Source organism: Dermacentor variabilis, chromosome 1 (assembly GCF_050947875.1).
Source record: "Dermacentor variabilis isolate Ectoservices chromosome 1, ASM5094787v1, whole genome shotgun sequence".
NCBI lineage: Eukaryota > Metazoa > Arthropoda > Arachnida > Ixodida > Ixodidae > Dermacentor > Dermacentor variabilis.
Genome location: NC_134568.1, coordinates 235662572 through 235685209, shown reverse-complemented (window position 1 = coordinate 235685209; position 22638 = coordinate 235662572). Strand labels below are relative to the sequence as shown.

The 22638-nt window shown below is 44.8% G+C and overlaps 1 protein-coding gene across 6 annotated transcripts in view; it reads left to right on the top strand.

Annotated features, from left to right (window-relative positions):
- LRR (capping protein regulator and myosin 1 linker 1 leucine rich repeat protein) overlaps positions 1-22638 on the top strand; it is a 228442-nt gene that overhangs the window by 38633 nt on the left and 167171 nt on the right. For 4 of the 6 annotated variants that reach the window (XM_075671465.1, XM_075671450.1, XM_075671436.1 and 1 more), the window contains exons 9-11: positions 12791-12879; positions 14191-14285; positions 18352-18393. In XM_075671465.1, the coding sequence (XP_075527580.1) occupies positions 12791-12879; positions 14191-14285; positions 18352-18393 (226 nt within the window). The remainder of the gene's footprint in view (positions 1-12790; positions 12880-14190; positions 14286-18351; positions 18394-22638) is intronic. The other 2 variants (XM_075671458.1, XM_075671446.1) reach the window with 1 other exon arrangement.

The window sequence follows — 22638 nt, the reverse complement described above, 5'->3', positions numbered from 1 at the left end:
CCCGGATAGACGGCCGGCAAGCTAGGCCTACATCGTTTCCCAGCGATCGCAAGCTCGCTTAGCATGCTCGTTCGCTTCTGTCGGCGCCAATGAAATTAAATGTGCTGCAATTTAAGCGTGACATAGCTGTGTACACGTTGTGCCGACTAACATAGGCGCTTCGTTATACGAGCTGCAAGCGATGGTGTCACAAGTGCAACCGTTGTCGGATTTGATGGCCCAGCGAGCTATGCCTGCCGGCTCTTGGCCATCGGCGGCTGTCAACGGATCCGATACTGCTAACGCGGCCTTGCGGAAACACGTCTACAGTGCTCGCATAGACGTGTTTATATTGTCAACGTTTGTTTCAAACAAGATGGCTGTGCAAATACGGTTGCTTTCACTTTCTGTTCGAAGTTACGCAGCATTCCGAACTTCCACGCAGGGGTGCCGGTTCTGGGCCGCCACTCGCTCATTCATACCATGTGTCCCGAATCGCCGCATGCGGCAAGTTGCACACGACGCACCGTACTACAGATCGCACGGAAAATCGCGCCTGTGTCTCGCGCTTTAGACGTGGCCAATCACTTAGCGACTCAGATATTGCGGCCGGCGATGACGAGGACGAACCTCAACAAAACCCTCGCATCGGCCACAATCAATGGTAAGACACACAACAAATCGGCGTTGAACGTTGTGGCTGCGCAGTCAAGCTGATAGTGTGGGAAATATCTTGATGGACACGACAAAAACTGCAGTTGCAGCGACACGGAAGGCGTCCTACTACAGCAGCTAAAATAAGCAACAACTGAGGAGAAGAGCACATGTAAGCCGCATGGCAGCCAACGAAAATTCGTGACGTAGCCACATGACGTAGCGTTTTCTTGGCTATTTACAATCCCAGTGATGTCAATGTCGCGAGGTGCTCTGTTTTGTGGTTCGCTGCGCGCACGTACTTTCAAATTGATTTTAATGATGTTCTAAGCGATATTCACCGCTGATATTTTATAGACGATGTGTGTGTGACCAACTAAATCGATCTCACAAGTTATCTCGACTTCAAATTTTTGTGTCAGTACTCCTTTAAAAATCAGTTGGCTAGGTTATTTGTAGCACTGCTTCCCTCTTGGAGGTTGTAGCTGCAATGCAAGAATATCTGTACAGCACGTACATGCTTCCAGGCCATTGCGTCCAAGAGCTCTGTTGAGGTGCTAGTGCTACTGTATCCCATATGCCTCGCTTATTTATACTTTGTTGAAAAGATTTTATGATCATAGCACACGTTACTAATCATTGCCATTATTTTAGTATACTTATACTTTAAGCAACTCACAGACTTATTTTAGGCCCCTTTACAGCCATGTTTCATTCTTTGTTACCATTAATACATCTTGCGTTTGGTGCTCTTTGGCCAGAACTGACCCTTGTGCCATTAAAATCCATTAGTCAATCAATGTTGAAACAGTGATAGATAAAAGCAATACATGACAAGAAAAAACAAAGTTGCACTTCATATCAGTCAGATAACATCATCAAAACAACATATGCTCCTGAGCATATACCGATGTTCGAGACATTGTCAAAATGGTGTAGATGTAGGCTCAGAAAATTTGACAACTCAGCAGAAGCTTCTGTGTTTTTACTGCAGCTGCCATTTAAAAGTTATGTTGCCGATTTGACCAAAGCAAAAATTTTTCATCGTTTGATTGAGAGCACTGAAGACCAGCTTCGACGATACCTCATTGCGAAGTTTTTCCAAACTCCCCAATTGTGCTGAAAATTGTCAAATTTGAATCGTCTTCACATTTCATACTGTGCGTGATGTTGCTCATGGAAGAATTCCAGCAGCAGTGTTTATCAACGGGTTGAAAAGCTGTCTGGGCCCAAAGGAAGAAGTTTCTTTGGGCCTAGTAAGAAAATGAGTCAAGAGGAAGCTCTAGCTTGGGAGTTCCTATCCAAGTACATGGGCATGGAAAAATAATTTTTCTTGGCAACCACTCCACTGATTTTGATAAAATTTGTCGCATTTAAAGGAAAAGGTACTCTAGTAACTGTAGGAAGTATATTTTCAATTTATGCCACAATTTTTTCAATAAAAAATATTAAATGATAAAACTTAAACAACTTGATTATTGAGTTTACAACTCTGTAGCTCAGCAGTGAAGAACTATATCACAATTCTGTAAATTACACCTAATAATACATGTAAAGCAAACAAAATTGGTGGATTATACACCCTCTGAAATATACCACTAATTTAGGAGTAGTACTTTGGCAAAACCCTTCTAAACATTGTAGTAATTTCAGATGGGCTGTAGCTTCATATAACGAAATTGTCTGCTTTGGTGCTCTGACAGATGCATTTTACAGAACGGTGATATATGTTGCAGAGTTGTGGATTTGTAGAGTTCCTGCTTCAAACTTTTTCAAACTTGTCAATTTTCTATGATTCAGTGAAAAATTTAGTCATAAATCATTATTCTGTTCCTTCAGTTGCTAGAATTTAGCTTTCTCTCTCAAATGCAATAAATTTCATTCAAATTGGTCCAACAGTTGTCTGAAGAGAGAGAGAGAGAGAGAGAGAGAGAGAGAGAGAGAGAGAGAGAGAGAGAGAGAGAGAGACCCCTTTAATGAAAGGCAGAGATTTTAGCCGGTGTACAGACATTGCTGACATGCTACTCTGCGTGGGGAAGGGAAGCGGCGAGAGAAAGAGGGGAGAGATGCACAAGAAAAAAAAAAAAGAATAAGGTAAAAAAATGCGCACTGAGTTTTCTGACTCATGTGCAACAGCGTGCTACGGTAAAGTCCTTCAGTGTATGCACCGTCTCACAATGAGGTGACAGAATTCACTGCGTGAAAGGTACATGAGGGTGACAGCAGAATTAAAGTTTGTCGAGTTGACCAGTGTTTTCTAAGTATGTGTATAAAAAGTTCATCACACACCTCTGCTGTGTGAGACGGGCTAAAGGGCCTAAGACACAGTCAAATGACAAAGGTCTGTGTGTAAGCGAATGCATGCAATGTTCATAGAATGCACGCTCGTCGGCATATGCTCGACACTCAAACAGGATATGCTCCACAGTTTCAATTGAGCCACAGGTGTTGCAATGTGGGCTTGTCACTTGACTGAAGCGGTACCATAAGCCGTTTCCATAGGCGATCGGTGTTCAGGCGAAGACGATGATACAGAGTTTCCAAATGGTAAAGAATGTTGAATGGGAGGGGTGATCTGAGACTTGGGTCGATTGAGTAAAGGAAAGGGTAATGCTGGATCAGCAAGCTCCACAGCCAGTCCTTTTCTTCAGAAGCAAATCTTTTAGCTAGTTGGGAAGCATCAGATCTACTGAAATAAATCCGCTTATAGTTTTGGTGTTGAAGACCTTTGTGTGCCGCTTCATCTGCTTTTTCTTTGGCCAGAATACCACAATGAGCAGGTATCCACTGAAATTTGTCTGAAAAGCATTCCTGCATTTTACATGTACAGTTGCTTTCCGTTATTTCAACTCTGGTTAATTTTATCTTGACCGAAGATCCTGGCCGATGCCCATGCATTTCTATGGGCCCACACTTTCGTTATTTCCATCCTAAAATTGCCCTTCAATGGTAATTCAAACTTGACCAGTCAGCATGCATGCACCTAACCCCTATGGTGACCCCAATAAGCGACCCCTTTAGTGGCAGTGCCTGTCTCTACGGAGCTTAGGGAACAGTGAATGCGTTGAACTCATGTAGGTCTCCCATCAAAAATGCTTATTTTGGTCCAGCCCTAGGAGAATTTTCAAGCAAAACCGTAGCTCACAGTGTCTGATTACGGTATTTACCTGATTCTAACAAGTGCCTTTCTTATTCATTCTAGAAATTTTGGTTGAAAATTGTCTGCGCGGTGCAGTCGGACACGAAACCAAAACCGCCTTTGCGGCGTTCATATACTTTTTTGCATAACACATATGTATGTCTTAAGAAACCGTGCGGTAAAGCTGGCTTTCGTAAATTGGCTGTCATTGTGCAACACATACTACGCCCTTCCCCATTTTTCTTGCTGAAAAATCGTGTATGTGTTAGATGTCTACTTTATCTAAGAGCTTTAATGTAATTTCTGCATTAGTTTTCCACTTTGGACACATAAAAAGAGGCTGCACATTTCATTGGGGTGCATATTAGAATAGGGCAAATACTGCTGAATGAATCAGAGGGGTGTTTTGGAGTTTTTTCTTCATCTTGTTTAATTTGACCTTCTGAATAATTCGTCGGTCTCATGAAGGTTGAATTAATGGAAGTAGAGTGTATTTGAATAGGGAAATTGGGAGTTAGGCCCGAGCTAAAAAAAAGCTTCCTCCCAAATCAAGTTGAAGATTGTGAAAAGCTGTAGCTCACAGCCTTGTGAGAGAGAGAAAGCAAGGACAGGAAAGGCAGGGAGGTCAACCAGAAGAGCACCCGGTTTGCTACCCTACACTGGGGGTCGGGGAAAGAGGAATAGAAAAAGGAAAGAAGGGAGAGAGTAAGCACTGAATGCCTGTGGGAGGGACACTATACAGAGGGACAATATAAACAGTCTCTTAAGCAGGTGCACTTCTAGTATTGCACTAGTGCACAAATCACTTTTCGTGCCAGTGATGGGTCTGGCCACGGTCCGAGTATGTTTGACTTAGTGAACGGTCTTGAGTCCAGTCGGTGCAAAGTCGCTTGCAGAGAGAGGCGTCCTACATCGTAGTGAGGGCAGGTACACAATAGGTGCTCGATGGTTTCCTCGCACCCACAGGAGTCGCATACCAGCCTCTCGGCCATTCCGGAACGATAGGAACATGCGTTCATGAACGCCACTCCCAGCCACAAGCGGCACAGAAAGGTTGTTTCGCCGCGGGAAAGGCTAGATGGCTGTTGTAGCCGTAGCGTGGGGTCCAGCTTATATAATCGGCAATTGAAGGCACTTGAACTCCAGAGATCTTGTGAATGTTTGTGTGCAAGTAGGCGAATTTATCTGGCAGCGTCCGACCTCGCTAAAGGTGTTGGACGCGTCTGGGTATCTTCTTGAGCAGACCGGGCAGCCTTGTCAGCAAGGATGTTGCCAACGATGCCACAGTGAGCAGGAATCCATTGAAAGAGAATGTTGTGCCCTATTTCCAGAGTATGGGGGTGCACTTCCCTGATGTCAGATATCATCTGCTCATAAGCTCTGTGATGTAATGCCGTCTTGATACTGTGAAGAGCTGCCTTAGAATCACAAAATACAACCAATTTCTCTGTTGGCTCTTTGGTGACATACGTCATAGCGGCATGGAGAGGCGCAAGTTCTGCCGACGTAGAGGTAGTCGTGTGTGACAATCTGAATCTAACTGTAACCTGCTTAGCTTGAACAACGAATGCGGCAGTTGAGCTGGTAGGTGAGGTCGAACTGTCGGTATATATATGTATGCGGTCATGATACGTCTGGTGCAGTAATAGGAGCGTAAGTTGCTTCAGAGCCGGCGATGGATGATTGGACTTTTTTGTAATTCCAGGAATAGCAAAATTCACTTGAGGCTGTCACAGGCACCACAGTGGAGATGAAAGCTTCACCGCTGGTGTAAAAGATGATGTTATGCACTCTTGATGAGCGTTAATCACTCTTGAAAATGTCGCTTGAGGTCTCTCGGCTGGGATCCTTGACAGATGGCGAATGTGTACTCTGAGAGAGTCAACAGCTACATGTGTCTGGATCATATGGTCTCCCGCGATGCGTTGCTGCTGTTGAGGTAGCCCTAAGGCAGCCCTAAACACGTGCGTAGGGCTTGACCTTGTATGCTCTCCAAAGCACGAAAGTTCGTCTTGCATGCATTTGACAACACTGGTAGACTGTGTGGGGTTCTCACACCCATGCTCTTGGGACAAAGGAACGACAACACAGTAGTGCAAACAATCACAAGGGCATTTATTGCACCTTTCATAGATCAATGCCTGCTAGCCGAGTTGCTATCCACAAAACATGCTGGTGTGCGCGCAACAAATCTGGAAGTCCGACTCACCGCGACCGGATAGCGAGCGGATATGTTCGCCCCATGCTGGATCCCAACGCCTGGTCATTCGCGTGTACGGTCACGCGAACGGTGGCGCGTTCGAAGGCGGCCACGCAAGACGGTCTCGTAGAAGCATGGGTCGGCGCGCGCGTGGCACGGCACGTCCGTACCGCTTGACGATCTCGAACCCAAGAGAGCAAGCGCCTTGTCTTTCGGCGCCCAAGTAACCCCGCCTGTCGGCGGCGTTAGCAGCGCAACACTCGCGCCATCTCTCGCACTGCGCCCCAACCACATCCACCGCCGCGGGCATCACGCAGGCCACGCGGCGAAGCCGGATTACAGGAGGCGCGCTATGCGGGAAAAACATCAGGGGACGCGCGAGAGTCGCGCATCCCCACAACTGTAACGTAGGAGTCCGAGAAACAGTACCCTGTACAGCTGCATCACAGAATGGACTGGTGTACCCCAGTTTTTCCCGCAGAGAAATTTGAAGACCTGTGCAATGGCAGCTAACTTCTTCAGATATACGCAGTGAAGGCTCCACGAGAGGTTGTGGTCAATGATTACACCCAGAAAGCGATGCGTCTTAACATAGCATACAGCTTGACCATTGATTGAAACAGGATACAATGACATTGAAAGTACAGTAAAAGCTCATTAATTCGAATTTCGCGGGGATGCTATGAAAATTCGAATTATACAAAATTCGAACTAATGAAAGTCAAGAGAAAAAAATCGCTTGGTTAAGGTGCGTATATAGTCTGACGTCGCGTGAGCACGCGTGCACACGCTTCGTCACGTTGGCGTGAACAATGTGTTTACTTCGAAGCACTGGCGCAGCCAACGTAACCGGACGCGGTCCGACGCGCCCGACGTCGGGATGGCTCTTGCTCCATCCGCGCGTTCGTCGCGCTGACTGTAGCGGAGAAAAAAAAAATGTCTCAGACTTGTGCAAAAAGCGAAGCATCGATCGCGATAGAAAATTAGTAGATAGCTATACAAAGTAAGGATAATAGTTTTATCGGCCATATAAACTTGTAAGCATTCGCTTACTAAATAAATTAACAAGCACTGTGTCATGCGTACACAGGTAAGCATGAACGCATCTCGCTCGATGACCGCGGAAACTCGCTGAAAAACGCTGGAGTGAGGACATGCAGCAGTAGCAACGAGCGAATTGACGTTCTTACAGCTCTCGCTTCAACGTGAACGAACCGTAGAAAGCACATCGCATATGAAGCTACCGGCACTACGTGCACTCTGCAAACATCGCAGATCGCTTTGAAGATGAGGCCCACGCGGGCGCGCACTTTGGCCACGTTGCAGATCACTTTCAATATGCGGCGCCCGCATGGCCGTGCCGTAAGCAACAGCCGCCGAAGATCGTCCTCCCATCCCTCCCTCGCCTCACTCCCCCTGCCTCGCGCTCAACAAGAGAGGGCGCGCTCCGCCCCACCTTCCCCTCTCGCGCACGCGAGATTGAGCCGTGTTCACCAGCTCAACTTCGCAAGCTCGTACACAAAGAAGACGGCGCGCCGGCGACGGTTTTATCGTCCTTGCCGCTGATCGAAAAAGCAAAGCTGCGCGACCCGTGCGGCAACGCCAGCGTGCTCCCGCGCACTAGCGCTCTCCCCATCCACGATGATGCAGAGTTCGAATTATTGGTGGCGGTGCGGATTTCAGTGTGAATAAGCGGGATGTGTTACATATTGCTTTCAATACATTGTTGGACAGACCACGGCGACTAATTCAAATTATCTGAACTTTCGAATTAACGAGTAGTGAATTAACGAGCTTTTACTGTAATTGCAAGCCTAGGTCTGGTCCCAGTAAGGTACAGTCAAGGTAGCCTGTGGTATGCCTGCCAGTCCTGTAGTGGCTGCCATAATAATGCAGAGGCCTGTGGTTTGAGTTCATTACATCACTTGCTTAGCATATTTAGTTCTTACACTGAAATACACTGCTGTGCTATTAGGTAGAGCATGTCAATACGAACATACATCATCTCGTATGCTATTTGTTGTGCTAATGCTGAATGAAATGGCGGTGGAAAATTGCTCAGGCATTTAATGTTTCTTTACCATCACGTTTGAATGTAAGGTTGCTTTTCCATTGCTTTGAAATATTTGAAGTTAGATGCATTCAAATAAATGGTTTACTGGGATTTTGTTGCTTGCTTTATGGAGGACTACGGTGGCTGTGGAGCCGCTATAGATATCTTCCAGTATTTTTACATATGGCTCATCTACACCCTGATTCCGTAATGCCTCCATGACTGCTGAGGTTTCGACTGAATCAAACGCTTTCTCGTAATCAATGAAAGCTATATATAACGGTTGCTTATATTCTGCATATTTCTCTATCACTTGATTGATAGTGTGAATATGGTCTATTGTTGAGTAGCCTTTACGGAATTCTGCCTGGTCCTTTGGTTGACAGAAGTCTAAGGTGTTCCTGATTCTATTTGCAATTACCTTAGTAAATACTTTGTAGGCAACAGACAGTAAGCTGATCGGTCTATAATTTTTCAAGTCTTTGGCGTCCCCTTTCTTATGCATTAGGATTATGTTAGCGTTTTTCCAAGATTCCGGTACGCTCGAAGTCATGAGGCATTGCGTATACAGGGTGGCCAGTTTCTCTCGAACAATCTGCCCACCATCCGTCAACAAATCTGCTGTTACCTGATCCTCCCCAGCTGCCTTCCCTCTTTGCATAGCTCCCAAGGCTTTCTTTACTTCTTCCGGCGTTACCTGTGGGATATCGAATTCCTCTAGACTATCCTCTCTTCTATTATTGTCGTGGGTGCCACTGGTACTGTTTAAATCTCTATAGAACTCCTCAGACACTTGAACTATCTCATCCATATTAGTAATGATATTGCCAGCTTTGTCTCTTAACGCATACATCTGATTCTTGCCAATTCCTAGTTTCTTCTTCACTGTTTTTAGGCTTCCTCCGTTCCTGAGAGCATGTTCAATTCTATCCATATTATACTTCCTTATGTCAGCTGTCTTACGCTTGTTGATTAACTCACTGAGCCCTATTATATCCCATTTACTGCCCTCTAATTCCTGCAATAGCACTGCTAGACTCTCCTCACTAGATAACGTTCTAGCGTTAAACGTTGCCAGGTTCATATTCCAATGGCGGCCTGTCCGGAGCCAGTGATTCTTAGCACCCTCTGCCGCGTCGCAGGTCTGACCGCCGCCGTGGTCAGTTGCTTCGCAGCTGCTGGGGACTGAGGGCCGGGGTTTGATTGTTGTGTTCATAGGAGGTTGTGGCCAAGTACTGCACCAGGGTGGCCAATCCTGCTCTGGTGAGGGAGTGCGTTACCGGTTCTGGTCACCGGGATCAGGCCACACTCCAGGCCTGTTTGTGCAATTTTATCAACACGCGGATTGTTTTTTTTTTTTTTTAATCCGGTGGAAAATTGCCGGCACCGGGATTCGAACCACGGACCTCTTGCACGCGAGGCGGGTGTTCTACCTCTACGCCACCGCTACAGTATCGTAGGGTGGTACCTGCTTGTGATCGCAAGCAAGTGTTATATATTTGATGTCGCAAGATCAAGCTGTGCTTTAAGCTTGGTTGTCATTGTACCGCATTCACAGTGAAAGATTCTGCTAGGAAAAAAAATAAATGTTGGTGCTTCAGCCACTATAATAGGTTACTTGCTCTTCATTGCTGGTTATATTGCTGGTGCTTTCCCTGAAGCATCTCAAGACAACAATAATGGTAGGTAGTGTGGCATGACACAGGCAGAATTGATGTCATCCTTGGTCAGTATCTTGCCCACTTTTGCAGTGAATGTCAGTGTTTGCAAATTTATGTTGATGTTGCCTTGAACCAGACCAATTTTGGAGGCGCAACTTGACCAGCCCTTCCACATCTATACTGTTGTAACTTACGGAAATGTTTTTTGATGGATGAGGGCCAGATAAGTGTTTTCAGGCTAATTGGCTGAATCTGGCTAGCTTCTCTGATTTTAATTATGTAAATTTGACATTTCAAGTTCTGAATTAGTCATCTTGTCTATGCATTGACAACTTTGGGGACTTTAGAATGAAAACTGTAACCAAATTGCAGCCAAATAAAAAAAAAGTGAAATTAACCGCCGTCCTATTAACAGGAGTCAACTGTATTCAAGGGCAAATCTTCATGTCACTTTGCGTATTGTAATAAGACATATGGACAATAGTAAGAGGTTCATTACTATGTTAGTTTCTTGAACGAATCAGTCACCTCATACTTTTCTATAAAAACAGGGGAATGCTACATTGGTATGATTTACACAAAAGGCGTACTTTATAACAAATGTAGAAAGCAGTTGACTGCTGGTAATCTTTCAACTCATTTAGTTTCACCGTGTTAAAAGCTTCCCAAAGGCACCCATGAATTTGTGTAGAGTGAGAAAGAGTGAGAAAGTGTGCAATTTTTAAAGTTTAGTAATATGTAAATAATCACATAATTCAAGTTGTGCTTGGTCACTGGCAGTTAAATGGCAAGTGCTGCCTTCTGTTGCACAAACACTGACAGCAGCTAACAAGCATTGAAAGCTTTTTGGGTTTTAACAGCTGCAAATTGCTTCTGGAAGCATAGTGTGACACCACCAAGTGAGGGTTTTGATGTGAAAAGCCCATCTGAGTTGTTGGCTGCTGGTTCTTGGCAAGATCAACATGAATTAGTGAGCATCAGTGCCAGTAGTGTAGTTTATTAGCCACTGACTAATAAAGACTGCACAAATTTTATCATCACCGCTGCATCAACAGAGCTTGTAGATGATAGCACCTGTGATAATAAGGGTTTACATGAGTTGTTGGATACCACAGCTCGTACGTTAACAGCGCATCATCTTGCAGAGTGGTTCTTTGTGCATGCTGACAGCTTTGATGAGTCTTTGTAGTGAATGTAGGTGTACTTACAAAGTACACTTGACTTACATGTGGACTTGCTTGTTGACAAAACACATATGATAGTTTTTACCTGTACTTCAGTGAAATATTTTTTGCTGGCTACGAGAATTTCCATGACTGTTGCAATTATAATGAGAGAATAAGGATTGTATCAATACTTTCGTTATTCCTCTCGGTCCCTTTCTTGCCGCAGCCAAATATGACAGTGCTCTTGTCCTCACAGTCAATGAAGTAGCGAACAATTCTACCTCAAATTTACATAAGTCATAGATATTATGTTTAATGAATATTTGTAATAAACAGATCATCTATGCGCAATTTTATTACAAATTGCAAAGTGGGAAGAAACGGAAAATGACAGAGGATGTTTATTGCCCTGTTAAATAAGGTGAGCTAATCAATAACTGTAAGGTAACCCTGAATCAGAAAACAGGAAGGGGGGAGGAGGGAGAGGGCATGTCAGGAAATTCTAACAAGTTTCACCAAGCAAGGCATTCTACAGGATTCTAATGCAAGAAATCAACTGTCGTCGCAAAAGAGTTACGCAGTTATGTTGGTTTCAACCACCATTGAACCAAGGGCTGAAACCTGTTATGCCTGCATTCATCATAAAATATGTCTTCATTTGTATTCAATAAAGTATTGTCACTTAATTGGAAAGTACCACCAAAGCCCTTCAACGTTACCTAATGTAGTCATATGTCATACACTCTTGAATAGTAAGACAACTCCCTAACAGATAATACCGTACTTGCTCATGTAAGGCCCGCACTTTTTTTCCGGCTTTTTACAAGGTGCAGGCCTTATAATCAGGCAGGCTTATGGCTACTCACTAAAGCCTCAAAACTGCACCCCGACAGATATGCAGAATAATGCAACCACTGGCGGCTGACTATAAGCACTTTTTATCAATTGTCCCCATGACTTCTGCTGCACTTACTTGTCATCTGATGAGTTCATCTCATCGGTGCCTTCCCAGAGCTAGACATCCTCCGTGCTGTCCATACTTTTTGATATTCTTGTTACCTTAAAGCTCTCGATGAAGGTCTCAAAGAAAACCACATGCCACACATTCAATATTTATGTGAACATGTTTTGCAGTGATGCCCTTTTAATGGGCCCAAAAGCATGATGTAGCTAAGTGAGCTTTAGTGCAGCCAATACTGCTGATGTGCACTGACTGTCAAATAGGTTGTAGTGTGCTGCATCTATTGTGCTTGTAGGTGTTCTGTGATGCCACATGATTCAGTGGGATGCAGTAATGATCATTAATGATGCCATTGTTGACAGGATCGTAACGAGTGCCATTTATTAGTGGCCTTTGGAAATTAACCAGCATGTGGGTACGCACATGACACTTGGTAAAACATATTTCTCCCAAATTTTTCCAAAGTGATGGTGCAGGCCTTACACTACAGCATGCGTTACCCATGGGTGGGCCTTCCCCAAGTCATACAATAATTGCCACCATTAAAATGCTAATTTTGCCATCAAAAGGCTAAGTGGGACTGTGTAAAGTTTGGTTTGACTCTGCATTGTAAGCCTTTTTGTCTCAAGAAGTTCCAAAATATTGCATGCTTTCGAGTACCTGCATCCGGTTGTTCTCCCTTAAAGATCCAGCACACTTTATAAAGTATGTCACTGTAGCATTTGAAAGAATAAAGCACAGTTCAGAAACCTTTCACAATACAGTTACAGTGTGAAATTATTTTTAAGTGCAAAAAGTTGATGTAATCTGGCTGTTAGTCTATTTGGGGGCCTTAATGGTTTAATAGATGTCAATTTTATTGTGAGGACAAGGACATAATAGATAACTTTCTAGGTATAAATCTAGAAGCCTTAAAGTGGCTTTTATTGATTGGTACATTGAGATTGATTGGTTGACATGTGGTGATTGAATTTCAGGCTTCAGAAGCACTCGAACAAGTACTCCAGGTGATGAAACGTTCTGTGTCACTGGAGGAGTTGTACCTGGATAACACAGGCATTAAATGGTATGTTTCTAATCTTTCTTTTAGTGAACTGTAGTCAAACCTCACTTTAGTGAAGTTGAAGGGGGAGCCAGAATTACTTTCTTATAACCGCTATTTTGTTATAGCCATTGTTTGCTCTCATGGCCAACATAGGCTGCTGGAAGTGGTGGATGGAGTAGGTGATTATCACTGCTAATGCTGGCATCCATTGACAAATACCGTCATATAAAATGTGGTTTTTGTCACCCTGCTGATGCATACACAAAAAGTTGATAAGCCGAGCAATCACTGAGAACATATGAGCAGAACATGCAGAACCCCTTGACTACACATGTGCAACACCTTATTGAGCCTGAAGCACTTACTGCATCATATTCTCACTTGGTAGTGCATAACACTCAACCTAGGAGCAGCATGTTGTGTGCACAGAGCGTGGGAGTCTGCAGTAGTGGTAGAATGCAATAGTGAGGCAGTGACAGTAGTGTGCGGAAATGGATGCTTGCTTAGCAGTTTTGCCAATTTGGTGCATCTCCAGGTAGCTGGCAGGTCACAGTAGTTTTCAGCCGCAACGCCAGACAAGTTAGTATCAGCATCATGCGCCACCAGATTTCAGCCTAATCAGTACAAAGTGATCAGTTAAACTTCATTTTAAACTAAAATTTTTTATATGAATGCGTCAAATAGCCTATTAAACGAAAAAGCCAGTGGTGTCTGTAGCAGTGAAACTTCCTGTTGGCTGCGACCCATGTCACAAGCGTGCCTCACGCGCTCGTGGCGCTGGCTCGCACTTGCTGGCTTGGGCCTTGATGGAGCAGAGTAGGCGAAAGGGAGCACCTGCTGCCACGATATTGCATGAGGGGAGAGTGCATCGCTGTGACACCATGCCACCGTCGCTCTTGGAAGCCTGTGTTGTCTGCATGTTCCTTGCCCGCACAATCTCTCGCCTGCGTTCTAACTGCGCCTCGGTAAGGCGAAATCAAAACACGCCAAGTATCTCAACGCACTTGCTTGCCTGCGAGGATTTCATAACTCAAAAGACTGCTCAGCGGCGTTCAATTGGACACCAATGCTTTCGCATTTACAACTCAGAAGAAGTGCTTAGGTGTCCTCGTATTTTTTGTTATATTCATTTCTGAGAAATCTTTGCATCTTTAAAACAACATTTTACATGCATGTCTTTCTGTGCAAATTTCCAAGGGAATTATTAAGATTACTTTGTTATGTCTATTAGTTCATTGTTATCAATTTTGTTATGAGGTTTGACTAAGTATGTTGTCTACCAGCAATGTATTCTGTTTAACAATTATTGCATCCTGCTGGTTACTGTTTTAGGGAATTTGCACACAAACTTTCCATGACCCTGATTGCCAACCCTAACTCGCCATTGAACTCGTTGGACCTTTCCAACAACTTGATCGAAGACAAGGGTATGTATGCATTTGTGTCTGTAAATTAGCATAACGGATGTTGTGCATGCTGCATGTTCTTCATGCAAAACAGTGTAGCTGATTTAGCCACTTTTCTAGTTTTGCAGCTAAATAAACATGCAGCCGTTCCTTTTGGAAACAGTCTCTCCTAATTTAAATATTCATTCAGTGATTCGTACATATATAGAGTGTTCCTTGTAGCTTCTATCAAGCTTTTTGAGTGAGCAAGCAGCAAATTTGAACTTGATCACACCAGTGTCTTTTTTTGTGTGTGTGCAAGTACAGCAGCAACCACAAGGAATGCATTTCTGATGTATTAGTCAGTCAGCCACTAATGCAAAGTTCACACCATGCCTTTCATGTCAGCATCTGTGCTTACAGCAGCAGCTACAAGGAATGCATTTCTGACATATTACTGCATCAGCAGCTAATGCAACTTTTTCACTGCCTATCATGCCAGCGCCTGTGCCTAGTGCAGCCTTCATAACTTGCTCAACATTTCAAATTTCTGCAGGCAGAGGAATTGAGATAGCAAACTGAAACTTTTCACAGGTATAGTGTACAGTAGACAGAAGGAAATGAGCCTGGTGATTTGAACGAGCTCAAGAAAATAATAAAGTTGTCATAGCCCTGTATAGCATGAAAGTGTGTTTGCAGCTTGTAATGATTGCTGCATACAAGAGTGAAGCTATATGGCTGAAACATCATACACATCCATTTGAACCCCTGCTCATTTAGCTTCTGCTTTTGGAAAGTACCTTGTACAATTACAAGTAATTAAGAGCAGGAATTACGGTCACGAATGTGCTTGCAAGCCTTGTAGCTGGCGTGGCATGATGGGGTAAAATCACATCAGGAACAAAGAATATAAAATACACAGGTTGTTATTGGATATATTATACACAGGTTGCCCAGTTATGTGGCGCATGATGTCATCAGAGGGTTGTTCTGCTTGGGATGTTGCAAGGAGGCAGGTGGCCAGGGCAGCACTAAAGGAGAAACTGGAGAACTAATTCAGAATTTCTACCCTCAGTAGGTACAGAGTGGGTGCAAAATTCTCAGCTCAGTAAGCAGCAGTGCTTCAGCAGTGGGTCTTTTCGAGGCAAACATTAGCTGCTGACGTTGTATTTGATGTTTCCTGAAAAGTTGCACACATCTTTAGGCATTTCTTTTGAGGAGGAAGGACTGGCATTGCCTGATGTCGCTGTGTCCATTTGAGGCTGCGTAACCATGCTGTAATGTTTGCTAAAATTTATTCCGCAAGTTTCGTACCAAGATTGAGAGTCCATGGTATCTGTTTTGCCTATAAAACAGTGTAGGTATTGTGTGCTGTGAAATGGATGCACAGAGTGCTTACAGCTGCTAATGCGGGGTAAATTATGTAATGTGCAAATTAAATATTTCGTACCACTTGTGCACGCCATTAAATATTCTTACATAGTCTAAGGCTAAGCAGTTCCTGCAAAATATAGAAAAAATGACATTGCTGCATCATTCTGTGCCTGCTGCATCTTAGTTAAGTGTTAATTAGAAGTCTGTGTGCTTATCTCCGAGGAATGACAGAACATTGCACCCACTACTAACTAGTCAAGCTGCATGAACAATAATGTTAAAAAGATAGAAAACATCCACAGCTGGACCTAAAAAGTGATAGACTGATGACAAAGGCAAGTTCAGTCTGTTGTCTGCTCCTTCTCAGCCAATGCGCAGGCTTCGTTCATTGAAACCACATCCACGCATGCTAATGCATAATGTCAGTTTTTTTATATTTCAGGAGTTTTGTTGAAAGCCTTGAATGAATACGTTAATAGTAGTTTCTTGCAGACAACTGCATTCGGTGTTTCAAAGCATTTAAAATAACAGTTGGTCTCTTAAATATTTTAAAGTGGGCATAATTGGTCTTAGCCTGTAGTACGGGCAAACACTCTTACTACTAAAACATGATTGCCACCTATGTGCCAGTCAGAAACACTGTACATAGCACCATGCTTATTCAAGCTTGGTTCAAGCAGCATGCCGCACTCAGCTGAGCTCAGGACACTGAGCGCCAAATCTTGCACATTTCAGCTGACAGAAGGCATAGATTGGTGATGCACTGTGCATACCTCCTATGTAATATTTTTTGTCAATTCACAACTGTTCTGAGAGTTTTATTAAAGGGCTCATAAACACGCTTGGATATTTTTTGTTTCCTACTCACACTTCCTGGCAGCATTGTAAAACCCCTGTGTCACTGCACTGCTGTGATACCTGCTGCAGCAATAATTTTTATTGATCGCAAGAGGACCACTACAAGAGCTGGTGCATGGAGTCATTGTGGTTTGTAATGTTGCCTGCTCTTGACCTAAAGAGTAATGGAAAGGAGCATCTTCATGACGCGCAAGCCTGATGCACAAATGCTAGGATGCAGTGGAGCAAGTTTAAATGCTGAGCGCTGGGAGAGTGTAAGCTGTATGCTATTTCGCCCACCCAGGGAGAGTTCTGTACATTTTAAAGCAGGCACTTGCCTCTCATCTGCGCATTGTCCAAGCCTGTTTGTGGCTTCTTTATCAAAGTGCTTATTAGTAATCTTGGAAGAATCACTTTCAATTGAGTAATAAAGGGACTGTAAACACAGCTTCATGCACTTTATAGCTACTGTGCAACCACAAAGCTTGGTTTCTTAAACTGTAATTTGCATTTTGTTGAAAGAAAAAAAAAAAGAAATAGCGAATTTCCCAATAATTTCAGTTTAGGTAAGTTTTTAAAATTTACACCGACAGATCCATAAAAAATTAATATGGGAATTTCAGGTGTGAACGTGCTGTGAATTTGTTGCAAAATGCCGCAGGTGATTTGTGTGACTGCTACTGGATACAAAAAGGGTGCTGTCAGTGATGGGTTTTGTGTTCACTTACCTTCCTGTTCAGGATAAACCATATTGGGCCACATGTCTGGAAACTGAAGCTTTTAAACATATCAAGGAACAAGTAAAAGCTGGTTTTTTGGCAAACATTGCCCACATTTGATATTTTGATCGATGTCAGTCATGTTGTTTATGGATGTCATGAAAGGTGCCAGCTTGCAAACAACTTTCTTCTAGTTTATATGAATGCAGACACACTTGTGTGTCACCCTATGGCACGGTTCACTACGTCTTTTTACATGGTTTCAGATTTGCCATATAGCGGGCAGATTTGTGGCACCATGTAGCTATCAAATTTTACACCACAGGCAAGTTTGCCATGACCTATGAGATTGAGCGGCTGAGACCAATGTGCCACTAATCTTAAGGGTCATGCAACACTTTATAATGGTCCCTCTCAAACCAATTCATCACTGCCTTGTCTACAAGACAATTGTGGCGTTGGTATTCAGACGTGGTTGTCTATGTTCAACCTGTTTTACTGTGGACCTCTGCCTCATGGCAGAAGTCTACAGTAAAAGGTCTACAATCATACGTGAATGTATGATTGAATGAAAAAAAAAAAGAACTTTTTTGTGAATAGGAGCCTGCTGTTGAAACATGGCTGAAATTAAAATCATCCGAACTATCTGTAGCAGCACTTTGTTCTCTTTGTGTTTCTTGTATCTTTCAACCATTGTTTTATTAAATTGTTTGTCAGTGCACTTATTTACAAGGCTTCTTTCACATTTGGGAGTCGAACTAATGGAGGTGCTAGTGTGTCATTACTGATTTTGGTTATGCATGTATTTAGAATTCATACAATGGTGAAAAAGGCATCACTACAAAATTCAACCAGTACACTTTAGCTCTCAATACTGGATCATAACTAACACCGTTAAAAAGTAGGGGATGGCATTTCAGCTGTACCTGATGTTATGGTTTCTTATTGATAGCAGCATTATACAAGGCAAGTGTGTTATGTCTGTGATCATTGGTAGTGAGTATTCTATTAATCTAGGGTTGGATTTTTGTGTTTATAGTCCCTTTAACTAAATAAACCGAACAGTTCAAAAGTGATCTTGTAAAGTGCAGGTTAATCATGTTTATAGTATGTTCTGTAACACTAGTGTTTTATTTGTCGCACAAATGTTTTCTATGCACTTGTTCCTTTGTGTACAGGGCTGAATAGTCTGTGTGGGATCATTGCCAAAATTACTCAAGGTCTGATATTCCAGTTTCTGTGTATGCATGTTTTACCATGATGTATTCTGTATGTTAGCATAATGTCTTGGCAGATTTAACAATTGCACGTGCAGTCTGTGTAATTTTGCTTTGTGTTAACCATCCTAAAGCTAGAGCTTTCCGTGTGGTAGCCCTGTTTAGGTGGTGCACGTGCCAGTATGGTTTGCTTATTTTGTACGTGCATATGTTGAATGCATGAGATCCAAGTTCCATTCTTTTTTTTTTCCTACCTTTCATAGCGCCAGTAAAAGTGCGCTTTAGAACATACCTGTTTGACTTTAGGCGCACCTGAAAATATTTTTGCCAAATGTAAGGGCATGATTCAGGCAGAAAAGCTGGCACTTGGACAACACTTTCTCACTGAAGTTTTATCATAGCATGCTGTGTTAAAAAGGCTATCTGTAACTAAACTTATGATAGAACCCATATGATAAAATATTTAAGGGACTGTATGCTGTGTACAATAGCATTTTTGTACCGCGACTTTGCAAAAATACCATACAATCTGATTTGTACAAAGAAAAGGTGAGTAATTGTACTTGTCATCTGTCTTGGCATGAGGGCTATATATAGAAATCCCAATTACAGTTCAGTTGGGATGTGTTTGAATTTCAAGGGAATATTAAAATAACTATATATATATATTGCCACATCCTATATGGTCGCCGCGGGTATGTGCCAGGTGATGAGAACGACGCTGAAGTAGCGCGCGAGCGGAAAAACAGATGACAACGACGTTGCGTTGACTGCTCTCATAAAAGTGCTTTTATACGTCCTCTACGCCGGCTTTCCCGTCTCCTACTAGGCTGCGACACTGGTGGAGGTGCGGGGTAGGATTGCTTCATGCTCTGCACCCCTTCGTGGAGCCATACCTCGAAAGCGAAATCACTTTCATTCGTCGAAACTCCTGTTCACCGGTACAGTTGCCGCCTGCTAGGCCTGACGCCCGAGTTCAACCCTTTGCAGGACCCTACTGGAACGCGTCAACCTACTTCCGCGATGGCTACTGCAACTCCATCGCAGGTGACACTGCAGAATCCTAAGATACCAGAAAGTTTCCATGGCGACGCTTTTGAAGATGTTCAAGATTGGCTTGACCAATTTGAGCGTGTCGCCAGTTATAATGACTGGGGCTCCCAGCAAAAGCTGTCTAATGTCTATTTTGCGCTTCAAGACAGTGCGCGGAGTGGTTTGTGAACCGGGAGAAGAATTTGACCACGTGGGATGCCTTCCGCACCCAGCTGCTAGACACGTTCACTAGTAGCCACAGAAGAGACAACGCGCAGTGCCTACTCGAATCCCGTATTCAAAAACCAAACGAGAGCGTTGCCATGTTTGCAGAAGATATGGCCCACCTTTTCCGCAGAGCAGACCTTGAGATGGCCAAAGAAAAGAAGTTGCGCTATCTCTTGTGCGGAGTGAGGGAGGAACTGTTTGCCAGGTTCGTGAGGAACCCACCGATGACAGTGGCCGAATTTACCAAGGAGGCTACTGCTATAGAACGGGCACTACAGCAACGGTACCACCAATATGATCGCAGGAGCTCGCCGGTGAACGCTTCAATTCTACCTGAGAGCTGCAGCACGTCTCTGCGTGAAGTCATCCGAGAGATTGTGCGAGAGGGGATCCGGCAGCTTGGGATCTCTCCCATGGCACCAGCGGTGGCTTCTGTCACTGATATCGTTCTGGAGGAACTTCGAGAGGCCTTTTCGTCGCCCGACTGGCAGGCGGTGCCCCGACAATTGACCTACGTGGGAGCTGTCTGTCATCCACCTTCCGCCACTTCGATGCTGCTGACACAGTCGACCACTACGACGCAGTCATCACCGCCACCCCCGACGCCTTATTTTCAACAGTCACAGCTGCCGCCAACTATGCCGTATCGCCGCCAGTCGATCGCTGCGCCTCGTTTCTACAGTGAATCCCCTGCCGGCTACCCGCTTCGAAAGACCGATTTGTGGCGCACCGCTGACCGCCAGCCGCTATGCTTTCATTGCGGCGAAGCAGGACATGTTTACCGCACATGCCACTACCGCGCAGCTGGGTATCCAAGATTTCGCAGCTGCAATTACCTTGTTTCTGATGCTGCACGTAGCTGCGATGGAAATTCTACAAACTTTCAGCCAGAAGGTTCAACGACGCCTCGATCACGTTCCCCATCTGCGGCTCGTTACACCCCACCGACCCGTCGCGGTTTTTCTGAAGCCTGTTTCACATGCAAGCGAAAATGCTCACGAATCATGTCGCCGCGCCGCAGAAATCTGTCTCGAGCGGTGGCGGCGGCACTAGTGGCGGGAGCGGCACGGTTCGGGGAAGTTGGAATTTCGTCGCAGCGGCAGAGCGGCAGCACCGCTTCCGAACGGCCCGTCTCGACACGTGACCAGTGGAGGACTAGTGCGGGAAAGCCTGCGCATAGGAGGATGTTTATTTACTTGCTACACGTGGTACGGGCGACATGCCAAGAGAGCTTTTCAACGAATTGATAATTGCTAAGCGCAGGATATAAAGATTTGAGCGGCAGGGACAAAGCCATGCTTATATTGGTAGTCGCAAACTACCGAAACTGGCTGAAAGTCCAGTCTTTTTTGCCAGCAACACTGACATTCGCAGCGGCGGAAAACGTGCGGTGGCAATGCATGTGAAACGAAAACTCGCGAAAAGCTTTGCAGCGCCGCACCGCTGTTCGCTCCATTTGCTGAATCGCTTGCATGTGAAACAGGCTTGACGCCTCTAGGGGCAGATTCCCTAGCCCGCGCTGGGGAAACTAGATGCAGCGACCTCCGGGGGTGAGGTTGCAAACCAGCTAGCTACCCAAGAGCCCCCATCTCCGATGATCGACGACTCTACAACTCCGACGACTCCAGCCACACCTCCTGTAACCGACGCCGTCAGCACCGATCTTGTCGCTTGCATTGACGGCCACCAAGTGGCCGCTCTCGTCGATACTGGTTCGCATTTTTCGATAATCAGTCAAAAGCTGGTCGACAGGCTGCGAAAAGTGAAGACGCCGTGGACCGGGCCCAACATCAGAACTGCCGGTGGCCAGTTGATGACGCCGATTGGAAAATGCAAAGCCAGAATAGTAATTGCCGGTGCAACCTTCGTCACCACCCTCGTCATTCTCTTTGAGTGTTGCAAAGAACTTATATTGGGGATGGATTTTTTGAGAGAGTATGGTGCAGTGATTAATGTCCGTGATCTCGTCGTCTCATTTCCTACGAGTTCAGACGACGTCAACCCCGCGGAACACCAGTGACCCCGCTTACGTATCGCCGCCGCCGTCACGCTTCCGCCGCGAAGCTGTTCCCTCGTGCCTGTAATCTGCGACAACTTGAACACTGGGACTGGCGTCGCTGAACACATCGACGCACTGGTGCTGAGTCAAGGCGTTTCCATCGCCAGGGCCATAATTAACGTAGACGACGGGCGTGCTGAACTCCTGCTGACGAATTTTACCAGGGAACGTCGACACATTGTTAAAGGCTCGGCTGTTGCTTACTTCGACGAATTTACCTCAATACAGGACTGCCTTTCAGTGGAGCACGCGATGTTCAGCGTGGCTATGCCTGCCCCTGTGGTTGATATCAGTCCCACCTTATCGCCCGTCGAACGCAGCAGCCTTCTTGAGCTCATCGATGAATTTAAGAGCTGCTTCTCATCCACGTCACGAGTTAGCCAGACGCTGTTCACTAAGCACCATATTGTCATCGAAGCCGACGCCAGACCAATTCGGCAGAATCCTTATCGTGTAGCACCGAAAGAGCGCGAGGCAATCTAAACACAAGGGAAGACGATGCTTGAGGGCGGCGTTATTTGGCCATCTAAGAGTGCTTCGGCATCGCCTGTCGTATTGGTGAAAAAGAAGGATGGTAGCCTGCTCTTCTGTGTCGACTACCGAAAACTCAACCTGATCACAAAGAAAGACGTTTATCCGCTACCCCATATCGACGATTCCCTGGACAGGCTATGAAATGCACGTTACTTTTCGTCAATGGACTTGAAAAGCGGCTACTGGCAAATAGAAGTTGATGAGAGAGACCGTGAGAAGGCCGCTTTTGTGACGCCCGACGGACTTTATGAATTTCAGGTGCTCCTCTTCGGTTTGTGTTCTGCGCCGGCAACATTTCAACGACTAATGGACACTGTTCTCTCAGGCCTCAAATGGCAAACCTGTCTGGTCTACCTAGACGACATGACTGTTTTCTCCGTAACGTTAGAAGAACA